The following is a 24,109-nucleotide window of genomic DNA, read 5'->3' as shown; positions in this document are numbered from 1 at the left end:
AGCTCTGCTTTGTGTACAGCGTTACCGCGGAAACCGCTATCTCCGCGCTCTAAAAGCACCTCCTGCTGGCAGAGAATGAATTTGCATATAAGCCGCCACAAATAGAATCCAAGTCTGTGGGAAACACTGTACACATACTTGGGTGTTCATTTGTACATCCAAACACTGAGCAACTGTCATGCTTCGCTCGTTTGCAAGCCATGATGTCTCTCTCTCGAAAAAAAAATATTGCGCTCGCCTCGCACGGTAGTAGCTCATCTTCTCATGGGAGGGCAAAGCAGAGAAAAGGGAGGTAACCTTTCCCCGTATGACGACATAAAGGGAAGATTCCAGATTGGGCATCTGAGATTTCATTTTCTCAAAGGTGAAGCAAGATACCCAGGGCTCGGTTTACACCTATCGCTATTTCTAGCCACTGGGGGACCATAGGCAGGCTAGGGGAACTCATATTAATGTTAAAAAACCTCATAAAGTGACATTTTCATGCCATGGGACCTTTAAGTACACTTAAGTGAACTTGTATTTCATTTAACATTGTTATCTGCAAGTACAGCTTTTTGAAAATATACTTTAAAATATACTACAAGCGCACATTCAGTACAGTTAAGCACCCTTCTTTTTATATTAGTGTTGGGATTATATTAGTGTGGGGAGTTTTATATTAGTGTTGTTACATTATCGGGACAGATCCAACATGCTAAGCTAACTTCTCTCTCCATGTCTTGTTTGGTTGTTTCTTGGGTCTTAGGCACACGTACACTTGCACATTGTTTTTTTTTTTTTAATGATCTCTATCAATTTTTGCTCTCAGGCTAATTCTGTTTTAAGCCTTTTTAGCTTTGCTTAGCATCAGATTTAGCACTTTGTTACATTAGTTCACCGTGTGCAGTCAACACAACACTCTATTTAGTATACTAGCAGTGATTAAGTGTGGCTGTCCGTCATAAAGGCTTTACTCTTGGTCCAGACGCATACTTTATAATCATGTGTATATTTGATTGTGTAATGCTGTAAACATATCTGTAAGTACTAACAATTTAAGGCCTTCTCGGGGTTTGTGATTCATTGTATCGTCCATCATAAAAGACTTGTACTGCTCTGATACATGGAAAGCTTTCTGCACTGTGAAGCATTTACGCCCTCACTGTTGCCATCATAGTGATGTAATGGGAGGCACTTTCTGGCTTTCTCTAGAGACGACCGGTCGGCTCTAAATCTGGCCCTGTCACACTTTCATAAAAGCTCAAATTTAATTTGCAGCCATTTGTGTGTTTCTCCCTCACAGTGAATAGTACTGTGGCTATAAATACCTGAAATGCACAGGGACAGAGACGCTGCGCATAATCAAAGAGAACCTCAGCAGAGACAAATAATCTGGAGAGAGGGAGAGGGAAAGAGCCGACGGAGAGTGGTAAATAATGATTAGAACCAGGAATAGAAGGAAAATGGAATCATAAATCAATAGGGAACAGATAGTAAAGGAAAGAAAGGGATGCTGGGAAACTGGAGGAGCGTTCAGCAGGTGGTGTGGAGGACCTGAAGAAAGTGTCCCACTCACCTCAGCTCAATGACTCATTTAGTGACTCATCGGTGTCCTGTCACACACACACAGACACACACAGCCCACACACACCTCTCTAACCAATTAGCTGTATGTACTTCAAAAATATGCAAAACACCCAACACGGAGGCCATTTTAGCATACAGTAATATTCAAAAGTGCCGACAGTGCTTTTGTTAATACATAAAAGGCATGAAATGTGTCATTTCCAAGAGGCCTATAATACCTTTAGTGAGTGTTTTGTGACGTGAAAGTGAAAATGTAAGCCTATTTTATGCTTTTATTAAGAGCCCTCTAAAAATTGGTCACTGGTAAAACTACTACAATTAAATATTTGCTACTATTGTAAAATTTTTAGGTACTTGTATTTGTTTTATTATTTTAGGCCAGTGGTTTTTAGTCTTTTTGACCCCAAGACAATAATCGAAGGCCCTCCTATCAATCTAAGTACTTCAGCTTATGGTGTAATAAAAATAAACTAAAGATATGATGTCAGTTTAATGTTGTACATATTTATTTTAGTGTTTTTAAGCATTTTTATTAGGATGAGTTATGTTAATAATTAATTTTAAGACTTCCTCCTAGACGTTTGGTTAAGCACTACTGTTCTAGAGATGAATTTTTATTGAAACTATTGAAACTTCTTTTCTTTTTGTTATATGGACACATTAAAATATGGTTATGTGTGGGAAGCTTTTTCCTATGCCTTTTATATATAGATTTTTATATAGATTTAATAGTTTTATACTCTTGCCCCAGACTCAGACATGTGTGATAAAAATCAATGTAAATAACACTTAAATATTAGAGAAATCAACATGAATATCACTTACGTAAATATCAAAGAAATAAATATAACTTTTTTTCATATCTGAATATCAGAATATCTTATTGTGCATCATTTCCAGCTAAGCTGTAATTTGTCAAATTATAGAGTGTGTGTATAATGTTCACACACAGAGTTCTGGCATGGAACTCTAGATGAAACTCCGATAGGTCTAACTCTGATCTAATGACATCATTATCACATGGCACAGCTGATTGGTTCTCTCCTATATCGGTAGCCAATGAGCTCGCTGCTCAACATTCAAATATATGACTAGCACTTACTGTAGCAGTTTGCAGTATGCTTCAGAAACCCTCCACCTTCCCCAGCTCCACCTGTATAGATCTGCTATGAGGTGATTCATGTATGCTATATGGGGGTTATTTCATGTTATATTTGCAGCAGCAGTATTTCTTACATGCTCACAGCAGCATGTTATGGATGCATTGGCAGTAGCAAGTCTCTGTACTTTCTCTGCCACAGCAGCAGCAGCAGCAGCTTAGCAGATCTATTTCACCAAGACCAAATACATTAACATTGTCATGTACATTACCATGCCAATCCCTCCGAGAGTCGTCATGACAGAAATAAATATATTTCTGGGTGTATAAACAGAGCATTTGGAATGTGGTGGTGGAAATAACACTGGTGGAAATGTTCATGGCAAAAAAAAAAAGAAAAGAAGTATGTCCACTTTTGGATATTGTTAGTAGACTAAGTGTAGTTGTCTCTGCACATCAAACTGGGACATTTGAACTAGATGGGTAGAGTATAGACAGTTTAGCTGAAGGGTAGCTCATCAAAATTGCTTGGTGGGAACAACCCAGCATCTCTTGAAAACGTTTTCTTTCTATTAAAACAATGTATGTTCTTCAAGCACTAGTTAATTAAGTGTGACCTGATGCACCACATGCCCCATTGAACGTTAGTTGAGTCGTTAGCCCTGGCGCGTGCGCATCAGGAAATGGTCTGTATCTGTGGTGCAGATGGGCAGACCCGCAGAGCACTTGGACGTGACCTGGAACGGATCAGGCCAAGTGCAGGCTAGCTAACGAGGCATGAGCGAACGCAATGATCTCAGGCCTGATAATTCAAGGGGAGCCAGGTGTCAGACAAAAGATCTAAAATATCTCAACGTGAGGGTCTTCAAGTGTAGCACATGCTGAGATTATGGAAATCGTGAGGAAAAGACTGTAATCGAATGAGGTTTTCTGTGTGAGTGAAAGTTAAGGTTAGGTGCTCAAATATACCACTTGATGAGTGCAACTTTCTTTCCTGAGTTTAAGTAATTCTTATAGAAACAGAAAGTTTGGGTGGGACATATCAAAGGGCCCTTTTAAAAAAAAAAAAAAAAAACATTTTGTTCACATCACAGTTGTGAATAATAATGTTCTACTTGCTATTGCTAGTCAAAAGTAGATGATATTTGAATGAGGGGATATTCTCATTCCAGAGAGCATTTTAATATAATTATAAATATTAAGAGATATAAATATTTGGTTCATTCCCCCAGAAGAGAAGGATTTTACTTTTTAAAGGTGCTGTATGTAATTTTTTGACTGTACTACTAAAGCATTAAAATACTATAATATATTTGTAGATATTTAGGAAACATGCAAGTTCCCCTATTTGTTTCTCTGAAAAACAATGCTACAGTCATTCAAAAATGTGCGTTCCGTGTCAGAATGTCTGTTTTTTTTGGCCTGTGTGATTCCGCCCACTGTCAATTTACCCAATAATATTCAACACCCCTGGTTGCCAGTTGGTGGAAAAGACAGCATACTTCAGCCATGGAAGCGGGCAAGTGAACTGGGTCAGAGATCACTGATTCTACCTGACCTAAAGAGCTTCGGCATCCATTTAAAAAGTTCAATGACCAGAGGCATATTAAAACATGGATAAATCAAATTACAGTATAAGACTCATTGCCTTCCATTATCACTTGCGCTCGTTCCTGTTGTGTGTCCTCAATCTGAGAATGCATGTGAGTGTTGAATCTGAGGAGGAGGCAGGAGAAACAATATTTTGAATTTGGACTGCAGTATCCATTTCGACCACTAACTGCTACATGTCCATTGTGGATTTGCGCAAAACTTGTCACTAAAAACTATTGCAAAATGACAGCGTTTCTATTAACCAATGTTATGCGTCTAAAATGTATTTTTTTCCTTCTACGATAAGTCATGGTAGTGGATATTGATAGGTTTATGTATATCACAGCCACCGCACTAGCCATTATTTTTAACTGAAGGATACAAAGGCATGTATCTTTAGCGAAGCAGTGTGGAGAACATCTTCTGGGACGCTTCTGAAATATGTTGCTGCCACTGAACTACATGTTGCAGCGCAGCTGGTATGAACACAAGCATTGCATTGACTAGAGTGGTCGTGATAAGCTCCAGTGGGCGTTTTGTCTGCCAGGTGACATGTAAATACAAAAAAAACTGTCTCCTTGGAAATTTGCTAAATATAATTTTTTTGAATTGCCTGAAAAACCACCTCATTTGAGCGTAAAAACATTTTTGTGATTATATGGGAGTTTTTGCGAAATTTATGCGTTTCCATTGGGCTAATTTTCAATTCGCGCAATTTGAAGGGTAAAGGAAACGCAGCTATTATTACATACAGCAACTTTACATGTGTGTATTTGCTAAAAGGTAAATTCGTCAAATTTGAGAATTCACTCAGTGTCAAAATTAATTATTTGCTAAAATTCACCAAAACTTTAAAGAGGTATGACTTGTCATAAGACTGTTGGTACTCACTCAGTAATACAATTTTGTTTATTTATATCCTTAAAAAAATTGTGCAGTTTTAATTTTGTGTTATCTCTGAACTTCACATCCACATTTTTTAATTGAATGGGTGCTGCTATTTGTAACTTGAATGTGTGAGGCTTACAGTGTCAGATAGTTTAGATGTACAAAAACAGTGTTATGCTGCTTGATATCACAAACTGTTACTTGTTATCATATTATTTTAATTCATTATCATAATCATAAACACAGTGGATTGTATTTACTGCACTTTGTTATTCTTATACTGTAGTTATTTATCTACAGTGGCTAATGAATTGGAAGTTCTTGCACATTCAAAGAAAATAGCTTACTTCTGCGTTGCAAAATATTAGCATTTAAATGAGCTCAAAGCTAACACACATGAACTAAAAGCCCCAAAATTCTCATGCTGTCAATAGATGCGCTAAATTGCAGGGAAGGATGCTTACATGGCTGCCAGTGAACTGAACTCTTCATTTGCTCCTCCCATTCAAGTCAGGAATCAGGATACAGAGAGCAGGCCAACAGCACACAAGTGGGTTTTCATGGGTTCACACTGCTGCAACATTTGAGGGGCATGTGAATGTGGGGGGCAAGGAGCATACTGGTGGGTTTGTTTGTTAGCACCCCTGACATTTACCAGGCTAACAGAAAATGTCAGTGAATGCCAGATGTTAGCTCTGGTTATGATGCAGCTCTTGAAAAGCTTGAGCTATTGATCCATAGCCTCCCTCCCCTCACCCAATTCACGTCTCTTCTCACCCTGCCCCTTCACTTGCCTTTTCTCTCTCCTCCTCCTCCTCTCACTCTCTTCTCCTGCCCTGGTTGGAGCAACCAACACCTGTCAAAGATCAGAAGTCATAGGTCTGAATAATGGATCTTATGCACATACTGGCTGAAACAGTCAACATTTGCTCTCATTCCTGGGTTCTGCTGGTATCGCTCAAGCTGTGTTCAGGCATGAGAAGAGCAGCCCTGTCTTACATGAGTGGGCTACATATCATACAATAATGCAAGATAAATTATGTATGTTAAGGGCAAATGCTTTGAGCCCCACCTGAATCAGACAAGCCTCTGATGGAAAATCGTTGACCTTCCCAGCTTTGACACACCATCTCACATTTTTTCACCCCCCAGAGGGACGTTTTATTGCTCAGAGGTTGCTCTTTTATAAGCTTAGGAGGCTTAATGGAGTTAAGTTTCTGTTGTGTGTCAATTTTGTCATTAGACATTTCTCTTTATTTTGTGTTTTTATTGAAATCTGACGTGATTGCAAGCTTTTGTGTGTCAATGATGTGACACTGCTTTTTTGTGTTAATTTAAAGGAATAAATCACCCAAAATGAAACCTCAGGCCATCCAAGATGTAGAAAATGTATTTCTTCATCGGAACAGATTCGGATCAGTTTAGTATTACATCACTCACTCACCAGTGGATCCTCTGCAGTGAATGGGTGCCGTCAGAATGACAGCTGATTACAGCTGATAAAAAATCACAATAATCCACAAGTAATCCACATGACTCCAGTCCATCAATTAATGTCCTGTTCATCCCATGTTGTCCTTTCACATCAAAATCCACCAACATTTTTGTTCAGAACTGTTTTGGACTGTTTTCGCTTGTAAATGGTGCTTGACCTGTGCATATTTCTCTCCTGATTCAGACGAGACAAAATTTTCACTGGAGAAAGCAATATTATGGATAGACTCATATTTACATAACATTAATTGGTGGACTGTTGTCGATTTCTTGTGGATTTTTGTGAAATTTTTTTTTGGAGGAAAATGTTATATATTAACATTAAATTTTAATTTAAATGCTCTCTAAATTTTCCCTAATACAAACACACATGCGCACTCACACACACAAAACCAACATAAAAAAAACCTTCTAAGGACTGCCCAAGATTTATGATAAATGGTGTAACACTTTACTCTTTGTTGCATTAACTAACATTAACTAAGAATGAGCAATACGTTACATTATATTAATCTTTGTTAATGTTAGTTAATAAAAATACAGCTGTTTATTTTTAGTTCGTGTTAGCTCAGATCGATTAAATAATATTAAACTTTTGATTTTAATATATTAGTAAATGTTAAATTTAACACTAAGATTAATAAATGCTTTACACATTTTTTTTATTATTGTTTGCTATTGACAATGTTAACTAATGTTAACAAATGTAACCTTATTGTAAAGTGTTACTTTTATTTACACTCCTTTATGTCATATATTATGGTTTCTAAAGGGGACACATGAGAAGTCTTTTTATCAGTAGATCTAAGAATCAGGAGAAAAGTCTCCATTTGCTCAAGATGTTATCTAATAAGTGTGGAAACAATTGAGATCTCCACTGTGATTTTTCTTTCCTGCGGACAGGCTCCTTCCCTGGAACATTTTGCGTCACCTTCAGTCAGCTGACTGAATGATTGAGCGGTGAAATGGAGCTGAAACACTAGCTGCACGGTTTGAGATCCTCTCCTTGTTGAGGAAAATCTCGGAAAGTTACACCATTCATCCTGTTGGCATTGTGACAGGTGAAACTCTGGTGAAACGTCCTGTTCACTTTGCATTTTGCAGATGCATGTGCAGTTTTGCCACTTGTCCCCAGAAATCTGATTCATGCAGTGAAGTGGTAAATGGGCTCTGTGCATGATGCATTCAGACATACAATGACAGCAGAGTGAAGCTCTTTTCAATAAATTGACAGCCTTTCACACATGAACTGCAAGCAATCTCTCTCATGTGTAAACAACCTTTATCTGTAGATCATTTTGCAAGAATTTAAGATTCATTTCTGAACATTAAGTTATGTACTTATTTTATTTGATTATTTTGCTGTTTTACTGTGTTTTGTAAGATCCTGTTTTTATTGAATGCTCATCTTTAGACACCCATAACTGTCTGCTCTTTGTCAGTTTTGTTTAGGTTTTGGATGTTTAGTCATTAGATATTGTTGGTTAGTCTTGTTTAGTCACTGAATGTTGTTGACAAGTCTTCATTGGACATTGTTGATTAGTCTTGTTTAGTCGTTGATTGGTCCTGTGTAGTCATTGGTCAATGCCTAGTCTTGTTTACTCATTGGTTGTTGTTGATCAGTCTTGTTTAATCATAGATTTTTTGTTGGTTAGTCTTGTTTACTCATTGGTGGTTGTTGGTCAGCCTTTTTCAGTAATGAATTGATATTGGTTAGTCTTGTGTAATCATAGGTCAGTCTTGTGTAGTCATTAGTCATTTTTGGTTCGTCTTTTTTACTTATTGGTTGTTGTTGGTCATCCTTGTTTAATCACAGATTATTGTTTTTAGTCTTATAAAGTCATTGGTTATTGTCAGTCAGTCTTGTTTAATTATAGAATTTTGTTTTGTTATTGTTTACTCACTGGTTGTTGTTATCAGTCATTCTTTTTTTATTTATGGATTGTTGTTGGATATTCTTGTTTAGTAATTGGTTGTTGTTGGTCAGTAGTAGTCATTGGTTATTCTTCTTTAGTCATTTGCTGCTGTTCATTTAGTCGCCTTATCTTATACCCCTACAGTATATTTATATGGCGAACGTGATTTCACACGTTCAAAAATGTGCAATATGTTCCTGGATCAATGAGGATGCAACATTACAGTTAACCAATCAGAATTGAGGGATAACTTTTCAGGAAATATCTGTTTAAGGCTTACAATCAGGGTTAGGTGCTTCTACGCCCTTGTTAATCAACTATCATTTCCCACTGATTTTGGGAATAAATTATGGGTAGGGATTGGGTTAAGTCTATACTTTTGGACAGTAATGTTGATCCAGGATCAACAAAATCACGGTGACCGCCCTCACATGGCCTTTGTTTATCAAGTGTACATTTTGTTCTTTGCTGACTGAGTTTTGGGAGTCTTTTACATTTATGTTTAGAGTCCTTGGTCAAGCCTCATCTATCTAGTCGAGTTCTGCTTTTTTATGGTTTTTGTTTACTACTTTCACATTCTCAATAACACTGTACATGGGTCTTCAGTTTCAACATAATGTCCGTTTGTTATACAAACACTGACTGTGTGGACATAGCTTGAGGGGATTTAGAGGCATAAAACCCTCAGATAATGTTAAATAAAACAGAGAGAATAAACTTGTTTCTGTAACAGTTTGTGCTGAGATGTGTTGCAGCACAGGCTGTTTTGAAGAATTAACTTTCACAAAGAAACATAATGTGCTTTGCCGGTGTGCACAAGAATGTCTTTTTGTTGCTGTTGTTAGTGATGTTTGCCACCAAACGCTACTCCTACTTTTACATAATTACTGGCTCCTGTTGAAGCCATTAAGCTTTGCAACGAATGCAAAGATGATTATAGTTGTAATTAGCTTCATGAGAGCAGCGAGCAGCAGAGAGAGATTATGCTCCATTCAAAACACATTCCGGTGAACGATTCTAAAGGCACGCTTGCTTCAAAAAAGCACGTGATTCCCAAGAGTCATTGAGACAAGCTGTCATTTTCTGAAGAACCTGCAAATGTGCAAGAAACAATAGTTACAGTATACAGTCCTCATAAGACAATTAGGCCATTAGAGAAAAAATTATGGACAGTCTCAACAGGACGTTAAACTCAACAACAACAAAAAAAAAATCTAAATTGTTATTTTTAGTTTCTCAATATGTATTCCTGTTTTTCTTCAGAATAATTTCATTTTTGATTAGATGTATACAATATAACTTTAAGAACATGTCACCAAAAATGAATTTGAAAATAAAAAAAAGTAAAAAAGAAAATGAACTAATAGCTACTTGGGCTACTACGTAATGTTTACCATTAGCTAAATAGCTATTGTGGCTAGTTTACAATGCTCACCAATAGCCCAACAGCTAAGGCTAGTTTATAATGTTTAGCCAGATAGCTATAAGTTCCTAATGTTTACCATCCCTTACAAAAATTAGCCATGGTTTTATTGTAGTAAAAGTGAAGTAACCATAATTTTTTGGCATATTAATTACCATCTGTATAACCATAGTTTTACTACAAATACCATGGTTAGTGTAGCAAAACCATGGTTAATTTGTGGTTACCACGGTTTAACTTGTAACTATGGTTTTTTGGTTTTATTTGTAGTAAAACCGTGGTTAATTTTTGTAAGGGATGAGCCGGTTATTGTAGCTAGTTTATAATGTTCACCAATAGTCAAATAGATATTCAGGCTAGTTAATATTGCTCACTAGCTATTGGCTAAAAAGCTGTTGTTGCTAGTTCATGTTTACTTTCTATATATGAAATTCCTGAAACCATCACTTGTTATGGTGTAACTACAGTACTTTTTTAAGGGGGTGAACATGAAAATGAGTTTCACACCAATTTAGGTTTTCAGGAGCAGACAGCATCTGTGAAACTATTGTGTGTGTAGCCATGAACTGTACTTAATGTGTACATTAAACGTGAGAGCAGATGTAGCAATGTTCAGCAGTTGGTGTGTAAACAGAGGGAGTGAGAAAACTCTGTGTATAAGTAGCTCCAAGCAGATTTCACAGTTATGGCAGCTAGAGAAGTGAAGTCACAGCAACTTCAAGCAGCAGCTGCCCCTTTCATGCTGATATAGGACCTGCTGCTGAGTTTGTACATTCAAAATCCATACCTGAAACAGTAAAAATGAGATTTTGTAAATTTCAGTGTAATGTACGCAGCTTTCACAGGTCCAAAGCGAGGTGGAGAGGAGGGAGACGGGGTGCACTTACAGACGGTGTGGATGAGTAAACCATGAAGAACATATTGGGTGAACAGAATGGCAAAAGCAGACATGAAAGAAACATAGAGCTGAGATGGCAGGAGATTATGCTCGTCAACATTGTTATGGACTGGAGCCAAGGAGGTGGGACGGCATCTGTGACTAACTTTGAAGTTTGTGCATAAATGTGTGTATTTCCTTTCACTACTGTGTATTACACTGCTTTCTGTGTAACAAAGATTTGAAGTGCACAAAAATATAAAAATATTATTTGGACCCATGATTGATTCCTAAATGCTTATAATATTTTCAAACAAGTTTGATTAGATGATGTATTTTGTAAAGAAGCCGTTACAACCTCAGAATGAAAAAATATAAAGGTTGGCTTTATTTTTTTTAAATTGCTACATCTCACAATTTTAACTTTATTTATTTTTTTATTTTTTATTTTTTTACAATTTTGAATTTACTTCTCGTAAATGCAGCTTTATTTCCAACTTAATCTTATGGGGAAGTGTAACTATATTTATCATAATTTTTTATGAATTTGTTCGAATATGGGGTTTTTTTTGTTTGTTTGTTTTTTTGGAGAAAATGCATGAAAGGCCACCCATAAATCGAAACGGGGGTGAAAGCAGATCATATTACACACAAATGATATTGTATTAATTCATAACAAGTCGCCACCAAATTGCCATAATGTAAAATAGTTATGAATTAGTTATTAATTGACATAAGTGTGTTATTTCTTATAACTGCAGTTTTATATATCTCAATTGCAGCTTTACTTTGTAACTTTGACTTTGTATCTCACAATTTACTTTGTATCTCACAAAGTTGCTAGGCCTAGTTGTTTTTTAGAATACAAAATATATACATATATAATTTAAAAACAAGGATAAAACTACTATAATCAGATCAACAAACAATAGTATGGCATTATTATTTTACATTAATCTGAATAATTACCTAGGCCTAAATATACAAATATATAGCATGTATTTATGTATTTATTTGGTATCTGTAGACTATCACAGAGACAGGTATGCTTTCTCAAAACAGCTATTTAATGATATCTGTCAGGTAGTAGGGACATTTTATGTGTATTGGGAAAAATAGCTTTAAGCACCTTTAAGTAACTGAATGTCTGCGGATTTTATATATTGTGTTTTACAGCCTATTTTACATAACAGTAAAGTGAACCCTCTAGTGGTGTAGTCATATCAGTACACTTTTTTTTTTTAGGAGGCAGTTTCATTTTCTCAGATACTGGGCCTATGAGTCCCATTTACTTCCTGTTGGCCTCAAAGTCTCAGTCCTGTTATTATGGCAGAATGTAATTTTCTCCTCTCAGCTCCTAAGTTCTCTCTCAGCTTCTCTCATGAAAGCATCATAATTGAGCTTTAGGTAGGAAATGAGAGAGAAATGTATGCCTTCCAACAAATATAGTGTGACTCCATGGTGTTGAGCATCATCCAAGCTCAAGATCACAGATAATCAATCCCTGACAGTCGCGCCCTGTCTCCATCCCTGCCTAGACAGGCGCCCGTCGGCCACTGTCCCCAATGGTATATAGTGGTGTCTTTAACACAGGATGAGAAGAGATAGGGCAAGATTAGCAGTCTGTATGTTTGCTGGAATAACCATCCACTTCCAGTTATCACACACTACTTATTGCACAACAAAACCACATAGAATAAATCCTAATGAATATGTTATTTAATGTTGGATGTTTGGAGCGAAAAGAATATTTATCTCAAATTATTTTTATTTTTTTTGTCACAGCAGAATCAACTGTCATGTCTCTGAGCAACACACAGAAGTGGTATTCTGTTCCGGAATGAAGCAGTGTTAAATGAATCAGTCGAGTGACTGATTCAAATGACTCACTAACAAAGACAGTGACTGTGCCTGAAAGCTTAGGCAGCTGACTTGTTACCTCATTGCCAGAGGCGGACAAAGTACACAACTCCATTACTTGAGTGAAAGTACAGATGCTGGTCAAATATTACTCCATTACAAGTAAAAGTTGTAAAGACAGATATTTACTTAAGTAAAAGTACAGAAGTACTTGCTTTTAAGTACTTGCTTTGTTTTATTATTGTTGTACGTAATACTTGCAATACCTCTGAAGCAATACACTGACTAGCTTGTAGTATCTTTGGAATAAAGAGCTTTTAGAATGTTAAAAAACCTATGGGGAAAAAACAAAACAAAACAAAAAAATTATTTAGCACCCCTACCCACCCCCACAAAAGCAGGATGGTGTAGTGGTATAGTCTCACACAGCTCTGACAGTGTGTGCACACATCTATGTGTAGCCATTCATCCACATTTGAACAGAGTGGACAGTGAAATTGCTGTAAATACAGAGTGATGAGGAAGAAAAGAAAAAAAAATCAAACCTGCTTTAAAACCCAGCAACACAACTGTAGCTGTATAACTTTACAACAGCAACACTGCTTTAACAAAAAAGCAAAACAGCAAGACTTATGTGACATCAAAACAAAAATTGAAAAAAAATGCTGTCTAATCGCTCTCACGGTACTCTGATGTCACACACAGAATGGTCTGTGCAGTGCTGCTTCAAGTCCAACACCTATTGTGTTTTATTAAGAGACACACAACAGTTCTTCTGTGGCTTTATAAGTAATATTTTCACGTACACAATTTAGCAAAATCATACAATATTGTGTCTAATATATACCAAAATATTAACTTCTTATTATTGAATTAAATAAAAATCACATTTGCAACTGGTCAGTGTTCAAAGAAATGCTGGGAGATCACTTTATGTAGCCCTGCAAGAGTGATTATTGATAAACTGTCCAAAAAAAAAGAAAAAAATCTAAAAAAATCACCCACTGACTTTCAAAGCTGCTACATAGTAACAACTTTCTACTTCAAGGACCTTGATAAAAATGTAGTGGAGTGAAAAGTACAATATTTGTCTTTCAAATGTAGTGAAGTTAAAGTCTTAAGTTTCCAGAAAAATAATACTCAAGTAAAGTACAGATACTCAAAAAGTGTACTTAAGTACAATACTCAAGTAAATGTACTTACACTGTTAAAAAAAAAAAAAAAGTTGAGCCAACTTAAAATTTTAAGGCAACCAGCTTCAGCAGATTTTTGAGTTTTCTCAACTTGTCGTTTTAAGTTTATACAACAAAAAATTGAGAATCTCCCAGAAAAATAAGTTGAGAACTCAAAAATCTGCTGAAGCTGGTCAAACTTTTTTTTTTTTTTTACAGTGTAGTTATTGTCCGCCAGTACCGCCGCCAGTTACTGCCCTACACTGTTAGACATTTCAAAGGGTTTTTACAGTAACTTACTGGCAACACTTACTGGCAAACCTCTCAAAACTATAGTTGTTCTCTTACCATAAATTATCAGTCTCAGGGTGGCTGGCCTGCTCGTGTCTTTCTTGATGCTTCATTGCAGTTGCCTTTAAAACACAAAAAAATGCAGTAAATCTAAATTCCATTAAAAACATATAACAAACTAATTCTAAAACTAGAAAAGGCTGCTAGCCATAACAATTGTTTAACTTAGCTAACACAGGATTTCATTTTCTCAGGCTACTGGCCAACATTAACTACTAACACCTGAACAAAATTTCACATTAGTTAACCTAATGTTAATATAAGATAAGCGTTGCTCGTTAAAAATCATTTTAATTCGGTAACTTAATTCAATAAGCTGACAAAAGGCTGAAATGACAGCGTAGTTTACCGTAGTAAAGTTTGTTAGGCAGGCAATGACTTTGCTGGCAACATTTGTGCATGACTGATTTCAGACAGACTTCTGAGCATAACGGTTTAATGATCTACAACAAAATAGAGAGAGCTTTGGTAATAAATGTGAATAAGTGTATATGTAATCACTACAATACTAATTTCTCCCTTAAATTACGAAAAAGGAAAAAGTTGGCCAAAAACATACATTTACACACAAACTGACCACCAACCACACTTTTACAATGCATTTAACTTTTTTTCGCTCATGGAATGGAATAGAAAATCTTAGTAGAAAGGATGTGAGATGATCATTGGATTCAGATGTGCCTTGTTGCCTTCCTACCTCTGTATGCTGCCTGCAGAGGTGGCATTTTTCAGCTTTTTTAAGAACCTTCTTTTGTTTTGTTTCTCAATGAATCAGTGTTGTTGAATGAATCGGTGAAGTGAATGATACAGATGACGAATAATTCAGTTACAGTTGCAGTTTAGTTTTTTAAAAATCAGTGTTGCTGAGTGAATCAATTGAGTTAATAATTCAAATGACTCACTAATAATGACAAGCACTTGTTGCCACCTACTAGTAATGATGTAACCTGTAGAATGAATCATTGAAAAATGCCCACCGATAATACACATACTCTGGTCTGGCACAAACACAGACAAGTGAAGTTATAGAAAAAAGAGCGAGACATTCTAGCAGAGTGTGTCAGATTGTGTTTGAAAGTAGTTGTAGTTTGCCTTAGCTATCTCAGTCACAAAACTGTGTGCAAAAGTGTGACAAAAACAACAAGGTGCATTTTCACACTACACCATTAGTATGGTAGATTGTTACAAAAAAAGCTACACTACTAGGAAAAGAGCTGAGCTGCTGTCACACTTTTAAAAAATTTTAAAGTAGCAGCATTGCTACTTTTAGTTCCTCCCCAACACAACACTGGTTTGAAGAAAACAAATATCCCACAAGGTCATAATCTCACAGAGAATGTATATCCATAATGGATATGTGATATCAATCTGGTTAACTGATCCCTCCCCTTGTTTTCTGTTTCTCTGTTTCCCTTTTTTGTTTACTGTCATTTTCTATATCTGAAATGTAATCTGTGTAATTCCTTCTCTGTATATTCCAGCTTTATACTATATCTCCTTTCCTTCTCTTCTGCATCTGCATCTCTGCAGGTACATCAGAACAATGTATCTTGGAATCCAGAGCCGCAGACAAAAGGAGAACCAGCGACGCTTCTACTGGGCCATGATGTACGAGTATGCCGATGTCAACATGCTCCGTCTATTGGAGACATTTCTGGAAAGCGCTCCACAGCTGGTTCTCCAGCTCTGCATCATGATCCAGAAGAACCGGGCAGAAACGCTGCAGTGTAAGGAGTGCCTCTAGGCTCTGTACTGAGACCACTGACATTTCGAACAGTACTGCTTATGTGTGTCAATGATGAATGTTTTTGGGTGTGTAAATTTCACTGGGATAACTCTGAAACCTTTGCAAGAAGAATGTGACACAATTTATACCTTTCAGAAGATATATTTACTCATGATTTCATATTTTGTGATTGTGGTGTAGCATAATGCAATTATAGGTTAATAATTTCAGTAGTGAGAGTTGTTTCAAATTGACTGTTGGTGATTTGTCACATGCATTGCATGCTCTAGCAACATTTCCTGATTATAAATGCTACTGGAAATGTACCTTTAATTTTTTATGAGTGCAACTCAAGGCTCTGTAACAACATGATGCATGGCCAAAATTTGCAGTTAGGTTAGCTTTTCAAGTGACAACAGTATATGCCCAACTGGATCTCACAGCTTTGTGTTTTTATCAACACGTCCAACAACCATCTTAATCTTTCAGAAAACTGGACACATCATGGCAAATCTATACTGTGCATCTGGAAAAAAGGCTGACTTGTGGATAAATCTAAGAATAAGGCCCTCCCTGGCTGAAACCTTTTGAATGATCAGCTGTGTTTGTGGGGAGCATGTTTTTTCTGATGTGCAGCAGATAATCTGAGCCGTAAGACCATTTCTTACGTTTGAGGTGACAGCACTGCCAGCAGTTCAGTCGCCTTTATGAACATGAAGTCTGAGCTCAGCAGGATGAATGGTAAATGTCTTTGAAAAAAGATATATAGAACAAGAAAAAGGTGTGTTTTGGAAAATGTCTCCAACAAATGGTAGGCAGGTGTTGTAGAAATGATAAGACAATGATTGATGCTGTTTGTATGTGTTAGCGTGCTTTTCATGAGCATTACTGGATACAGACAGTTTATGTTATTCATCACAGTACATAATGCATTGTGATTTTGTTCTTTTTTGACACACTGAAAATTTCCAAAGATTGCAGTGTGTTAGAATAACAGACAGATTAGAACCTGGAATTTGAAACACGCTTTAATGTGTTCATTGTGGTCCTGATACTGATACTATCTTAAAGGGATAGTTCACCCACAAATTAAAATTACCCTATGATTTACTCACATTACAATTACAATTATTATTATTATTTTTTAAATATTCATATTAATTCCAACTATAAACAAGCAACGACACTTTGCAAATTGAATAAGTATAATTGTATGTCTCTCTGTTGTCCAGGTGTGTCGGCAATCACGTCTCTCCTCTCTCTTTCCTGGGTTCTGGCCTCGTACCACAAGCTTCTTCGCGATTCCCGTGACGACCAAAAGAGCATGAGCTATCGGGGAGCATTGGTGCATCTTCTGTGGCGTTTCTTCACCATTTCTTCTCGGGCGCTATCTTTCGCCCTCTTTGCCTCGGTTTTCCACATCTACTTTGGCATTTTTGTGGTGCTGCACTGGTGTGCCATGGCCTTCTGGGTAATCCACGGAGGCACCGACTTCTGTATGTCCAAGTGGGAGGAGGTGCTATTCAACATGGTGGTAGGCGTGGTCTACGTCTTCTGCTGGTTTAACGTCAAGGAGGGAAGGACCCGATTCCGCATGGTGGTTTATTATTCGCTGGTGCTGGTGGAAAATACCATCCTTACTGCTCTGTGGTACACCTACAGAGACCCGGTCACTACCGACTCCTACGCTGCATCCGCCCTCTGCGGCGTCTTCCTGTGCTTTGCCTCCGGAGTGGCCTGCATGGTCCTCTACTACGGGGTCCTGCATCCCATGGGGCCCCGGCTGAGGGTGCTAGCCAGTTCCTGCTGTGCTGAGCTGCTCTGGGGCCTCCCCTTACCACCCGAGGCTGAGCCCATGGCTCCCACTCCGGGACCTCGGGGCTCCCAAGCCACCCCGACTAGGGGGATGGCTTCAGGGGACTACAGCGAGCCGGAGGAGGCCGCCACAGACACTTGTCTGCCAGTGTTCCAGGTGAGATCCACAGAACCCACTGATGCGGCGGGTCGGCCCATCCCCCCCGAGGGGCCCCTCATCAAGATCGATATGCCCAGGAAGCGCTACCCCGCCTGGGATGCTCACTTTGTTGACCGACGTTTGCGGCGGACCATAAACATCCTCCAGTACATCAGCCCCAATGCAGTGGGCATCAGGTACAGGGATGGACCCCTCCTCTACGAGCTGCTCCAGTACGAGTCCTCCCTGTGAAGGTGCGCGATGCCGCTCTTTCTCTACTCTCATGCCCTCTCTGGTTCTCCACTTCCCTTGGTGCTTTTTCTTCAGAGTTTTTATTTAGTTGTGCTCTCAAGCTATAAGAGTGCATCTAAAAGAGTCTAAACAGAGAATATTCAAAATATATTTTGACTAACAGTGTAGAGTTGGAGAACAAAAAGTCCGAAATACAACATTCCCTAGATTGGGTTACTATGGTGTGAATGTTCGGCTAATGTGTATGTTTGATGGTGTTTGTGGCCCTGTCGCCTCTGACATGTGCACGATGGGAATGATGGAGGAACATAGTCTTTAGCATCCTCATTCTAATTTCGCTTTTACCATTTTGTGCCTACGTTTTTCCCAGACAGTTGTGGTGACAACTGATCTTAAAAATGGCAAATGAGTCAATATTAGCTAGACACTAAAAAGCACATTTGATTGTCAAAAAAAGCACACGATGTCCCACTCCTTTTCTCCTTTGATAAAGGGGGAAGAGGCTTGAAATTGTTGGGAAAGTGCACCAAAAAGGTACAATCATTTTACAAATAAAATGCAATGATGTCATGTAGAAATTGGTGTTAAATTTTGGTGACGGCCTACCATATTACACTGCCACCACTGTTTTGATCATCAAGGGCCTTAATATTTATCTTAACATGTCTTTTCCTACTGAATCTCACTAGTGATGTGATATATTCAGCTCTGTAATCTGAGTTGAATATTTGAATTTTTTACATATGGCCCACAATTTTTTTAACCCATCTATAGTATGTGAGAGTGCACTTTATGACTGCTATGTCGAAATAAATGGGACATATTTTCTTATATGCACTACCGTTCAAACGTTTGGGCTTAGTAAGCAAAAAGGATGCATTAAATTGATCAAAAGTGACAGTAAACAGTACAACTTTTCTATTCTGTTTAAATAATAATGTAATTACTTTTCTTTTTCAAATAAATGCTGTTCTTTGAACATTTTATTCATCAAAGAATCTTTAAAAAATGTACCACGGTTTCCACAAAAATATTAAGCAGCATGAATGCTTTCCATATTAATAATAAGAAATGTTTCTTGAGCACCAAAGTCATCATATTAGAATGATTTCTGAAGGATCATTTGACATTGAAAACTAGAGTAATAACGTCTAAAATATACCCAAAACTTTTAAACGGTAGTGCATATGATTATTATTATTTTTTAATATGGTCCACTGATATATTTTTTAACCCATTTATATTATATGTGAGTGCAACTGATGAAAGCTAGAAAGAATAAATAGGACATATTTCCTTAAATAGGTCCTTCCATAAACACACACACACGCACACACACACACACACACACACACACACAAATTAAATAATAATACTCTGTTAAACATATTTTGTCATATAATTTACAAAATGTGCTTTATGTGATTTAACATGTAAATTAATTGGTTTTATTCAAGGAAAAAATATTAATATGTCTAAACAAACCTTAATGAAATAGGTTACATCAAAGTTATTTCTGAGGGTTAAATCATGGGTTAGAAAACTGATCTTTAATGTAACTATTGCTTGTTACCATTTTTACAGTATAATGATGAAAATAAATATTTGCAGTGTATGGTGCCCAACTCTAACCTTTAGTACTCCTCCATCATTCCCTGTAAAAAATTGCATTTTTCTGTCCACTTAAACCTTTTCTTCAGAAAAAGGCTAATGGTTTCTCAAAAGGTGAAGAACCTTGACACATTTACACATGTAAATGGTATACCATTCGCATTCAAAATGTACTATACTCATTTTTGATAAAAGAAAAAGGTTCTTTATTTGAATTGTGCAATATTTTTTTGAAAATGTACTTTGAAATGATTGGAGAAAAAGGTGTTGCTTTTGCCTGAAATTAGCTAAGTTTATACACCACCATCGAATGCATGCCAAGGTTGCACATATTGAGGATTGATTGGGTTGCCAGGTGCCAACCAACGAATGAGGGTTTCTAATGTGCAAAATAATTGAATTAAACGTCCCATTTTATGTTTGTTTTTTTTTCAGTATCCTATATATGGTGCACTTAAAACAAACCTGAGGGTTGCCTCTACAAAAAGCCACTTGTTTACCTCCAATCCTGAGGTAATTTTCCCCTGATTTCATCAATTCAATTGAGAATGAATGAATTGCTCTGTGAGGGCTGAGGTAATTTTTGTTGTTCTGATGCTTTGTTTAGCATCCAGACGAGATAAATGCAGACATTAACATGGGATGCCAAGTTTCACCGCATGGGCTGCTACAAACCCCATTTGTGCCTGCTGAAATTTTCCAAGCAGACTTCAGATCGGTTGTAGTCGACAAGGTGGAGGGTTTTATTTGCCAGGGATGGAAAAGAACATGAGGATAGACAATATATATCAGTGAATGTGTGTATTCATGTGTGTGTATGCTTGTGACTTTGGTTTGTAGGTCTTACCTCTTCAGCTCCATCCTTGGTTGCTGCTCTGACCCCTCCACCCCTCTCATGCGAGTGTTATCTGGGATATTCGGATGCAAAGACTATGTTTCAAGATAACAACTTGGATTTATAACCTGGCCAAAGGGAACGGGGGACGGGCAGGCAATTTCATGCAATTCTTATTACAAAACGTCAATATTCCGTAACCCTTGCAATATCAGGTTTTCAGTTTAAGCTACAAAACGAAACAGTTCCGTTTCCTGTTCCCTGTTCCCTGTTCCCTTCCAGTGCCTAAAAAGTCACCGATATTCCACTTCTGTAGGTGCTTGGCACATTGATGCACTGTTGTTTGCTGGGATATCACCAACCCTGTTACGCTATGACGTGTACAACGACTACTCGTTCTTATGGTTGCGTGACTCGGCTGCCTGGCATCCCATGATACGTTCGTAGTCCAATTACAGAATCGGTAACTGCTAACGCACTTGAGGTAAGACAGTCCAGGGGATATTTTCAACTACACTGTGATATTTTCTTCTATTATTCCACTAGCATGTGTAGTGACCAACATCGCCACGTTTGATCAGATATAGGGCGGGATTTGCAACAAATCCAACCCTGTACAGCATGCATATAATTCCGAATTGGTTCGTTTTAGATTACTGCCTTACTAGTCAAACAAGTTACACATCAGATTAGTTGATATTAAAGTCATGCCGCCATTTGTAGACTTGGAGGGTGGGATGGGTAAGTGGGACCAGTCTCTAATATCTGATTCTTTGTGGTGCCTTGTCTTTTTGGGTGCTTCTGTGTAGCCATGGCAGCCAGTGCAGCAAACAACAATGCCAGTGTCTCTATCTCCATTCATATTTCGCTCAGTACTGTAACAAGCCAGTCAATTTTGTCCCATACCCACACAGGAAGTGCTCTCCGGGTAAATCTTTGCAAAACGAAATGATCTGCTTATTACAACTTAAAGGCAATACTTAACATCTACTTGAATGTTGGGTTCCACACTTTTCCTGAAAATGAAATACACAGACCGGTTCCATTCGACTATTCTCGAGGGTTTTGTTTATGTCCGGATGTGAAAAAGGAATGAGATTTGGTTTGTTTGGGTACTAAATGACAGTTATGATGAAGTTAGCAATTTATTTAATGATTGTTAATGTACTTCTGTCTATGCCTTCCTCTGTCTTGCAAAATGAATGAGCTGTAGTGCCAACAAGTTAATCTTTTCTCTCTGTCGTATGTCTTGTGAACAAAAATGTCTAGCCAAATGGATTTATGCCTGCAAAAAAAAAAAAGAAGAAAAAAAAGAAAAAATGTGTGTAGACCAATAAGAATAGAAGAAGTGGGGTACGTAAATATGGTGCTCACTGGGTCGAATATTTTAACTTAAACCTGAGATGGCATTGGACACATTTTTAAAGGCCTCTAGTGCTGAACCATCTTCAGACTGCTTCTACATCCTTTGGATTCTTAGCATGCCCGCAAAATGCATCCTATGGTGACCCCTCCAACACACGTGCATGTTTTCTTCAATGCAACGTCCCACCCATCGCTCCAGGGTTCTCTACACGCTCATCAAATCCAGTTCTGTACAGTGGTTCCGCAACTGATATAGAGCCAAAAGTCCTGATGACGAAACAACCACAAAACGGTGCATTTTTGTTTCTTGACCTGGTGCTTATCAACATATTCTAAAGGTGCTACCACGAATGTGGACCGCAGGATCCCTGTTGTGGCTCACTAAGCAAGGCCACCGTCTGATAGACCTGCCTCTTTAAGCTCACGGACACTTTCCTCTCTGGAAGAACAAGCACCTCAACACAGTTTACAGCCAAACATCTCTCTTTGAAATATGGTGCCATTTATTATGTTTCAAGCTGTACAAAGAAGCATTGGTGCAGCAAAAATGTTTATTTTTTACTTCTTCCCCGAATTTCTGTTTATTTTTATGTATATTTGTTTTTAAAAAATATGTTTAGGTGTTTAGAATCTGCACTAGGATTTCTCGTAAGAGAAAAAAAATATGAAAATGCATCATTTTGACATTCATCTATACAGGCCTAAAAGTACTACTGGTAAAAAAGGGATCGCTAAACATAATAGAAGGTGATTGCTGTGTTGTATATTCCTGTCATCTCTATGTCCTAAACTTATGTGTATTTCTTCTGTTATTGTAGATCTGGCTGTATATTTTGTTGGAAAATGATCTTATTAATGATTATGGTTGTCAGATGAATTGCTGCTGATTTTAGAGTTGTTATCCATGCTGTTGGACACGGGTAAATTACCTGTAAAACAGATTGTGTTAGATCGTCATTGTATTTCTCACATGGGGTGTTAAAGAAAGAAGGCACAAAGTTAAGCAAATTATTTGCTACTATCTGTAACATTTCTTTTTTCATAACTGACTGTACTTATTACTTATGTTGAGAAAAAAAAAAGATTTATTTGATGTTGTCAAATACAAATGAAAGTAAATTGTTTTGTTTGATTGCCATTATTTGAGAACAAAACCGATGTCTAGTAATGCATTAGACCTTATTTTTGGGAAAAAATATACTAATACTGACAACATATGGTGCTACGGTTGATTTTGTAAACTTTGGTTTTTAGGTGAAAAAGGGAATATCATATTGACAAAAAAAGAATATGTTGAGCCTTACTGTAGATCTATATATGAGACTGTTCATCACTGAAGACTGGAAAAATAAGTATAGTATTTGAAAGTGAGTACATATATACAAAACTGTATGCTTTATGTTTATGCAGAATTTGCCCAATGACAGATCAAAGTGGTTATATACTAATGTATATGTTCCGATGTGTATGTGAATGTATACTGATATGATAGAGATAGATTTCCCAGAGTAACAAATTGTTGTTTAATAAAGATATTACATTATTATAATTCATTTTTATCATCAAATTGCTTCAATCGAATTACCGTGAAGAAAGTTATGAAACACTCTAATGTATTCAGAATTCATAACTTATTCATATATATCCAAGCATGTAACCACATTCAGGACTGGGGGGGGGATCTGATTAACAATAATAACTATGTTACTTTGGTGGTGGTTACAACAGATGAAGTATCAATAGTCTAAAATAACTAAGTAAATCCATAAATTAAGACAAATGTTGTTGAGGGAACAGATTCAAATTAGAAGTAGGCTATGTCACATTATATGTTCAAAACGACGTTTATGGCATTTTAATTAAGGTAAATTGTTGTAATTATGTTATTTAAGTCGTCTTGTAGCCTTTTAAGAAGTTTGCTGAGGCCCCCTAGTGGGCCCCAGTCCCCTCTTTAAAGAGCCACTGTACAATCCAACGCTTGGTGAATTCTGCTTCACAATGACTAGAACTTATTACAATTACTTACTATCGTTTGAGTAAAAACGCACAATCTAAAACATACTAAACTGACCTAAATCTTTCATTTTCAGGGTTTATGAATAAGACCATTTAACTTGTAGTTTA

The 24,109-nt window shown here is 37.2% G+C and overlaps 1 protein-coding gene across 1 annotated transcript in view; it reads left to right on the top strand.

Moving 5' to 3' along the window:
• Positions 1-23,511, top strand: part of xkr6b (XK, Kell blood group complex subunit-related family, member 6b) — a 65,495-nt gene extending 41,984 nt beyond the window's left edge. The window contains exons 2-3 of the mRNA XM_058755899.1: positions 15,773-15,969; positions 17,201-23,511. Coding sequence (XP_058611882.1) covers positions 15,773-15,969; positions 17,201-18,174 — 1,171 coding nt within the window. The 3' untranslated portion in view covers positions 18,175-23,511. The remainder of the gene's footprint in view (positions 1-15,772; positions 15,970-17,200) is intronic.
• Positions 23,512-24,109: the final 598 nt, after the last annotated feature.

The sequence above is a fragment of the Onychostoma macrolepis genome, chromosome 20 (assembly GCF_012432095.1).
Source record: "Onychostoma macrolepis isolate SWU-2019 chromosome 20, ASM1243209v1, whole genome shotgun sequence".
In the NCBI taxonomy this organism is placed as follows: Eukaryota; Metazoa; Chordata; class Actinopteri; order Cypriniformes; family Cyprinidae; genus Onychostoma; species Onychostoma macrolepis.
This window is presented reverse-complemented; position numbering and strand designations above follow the sequence as displayed.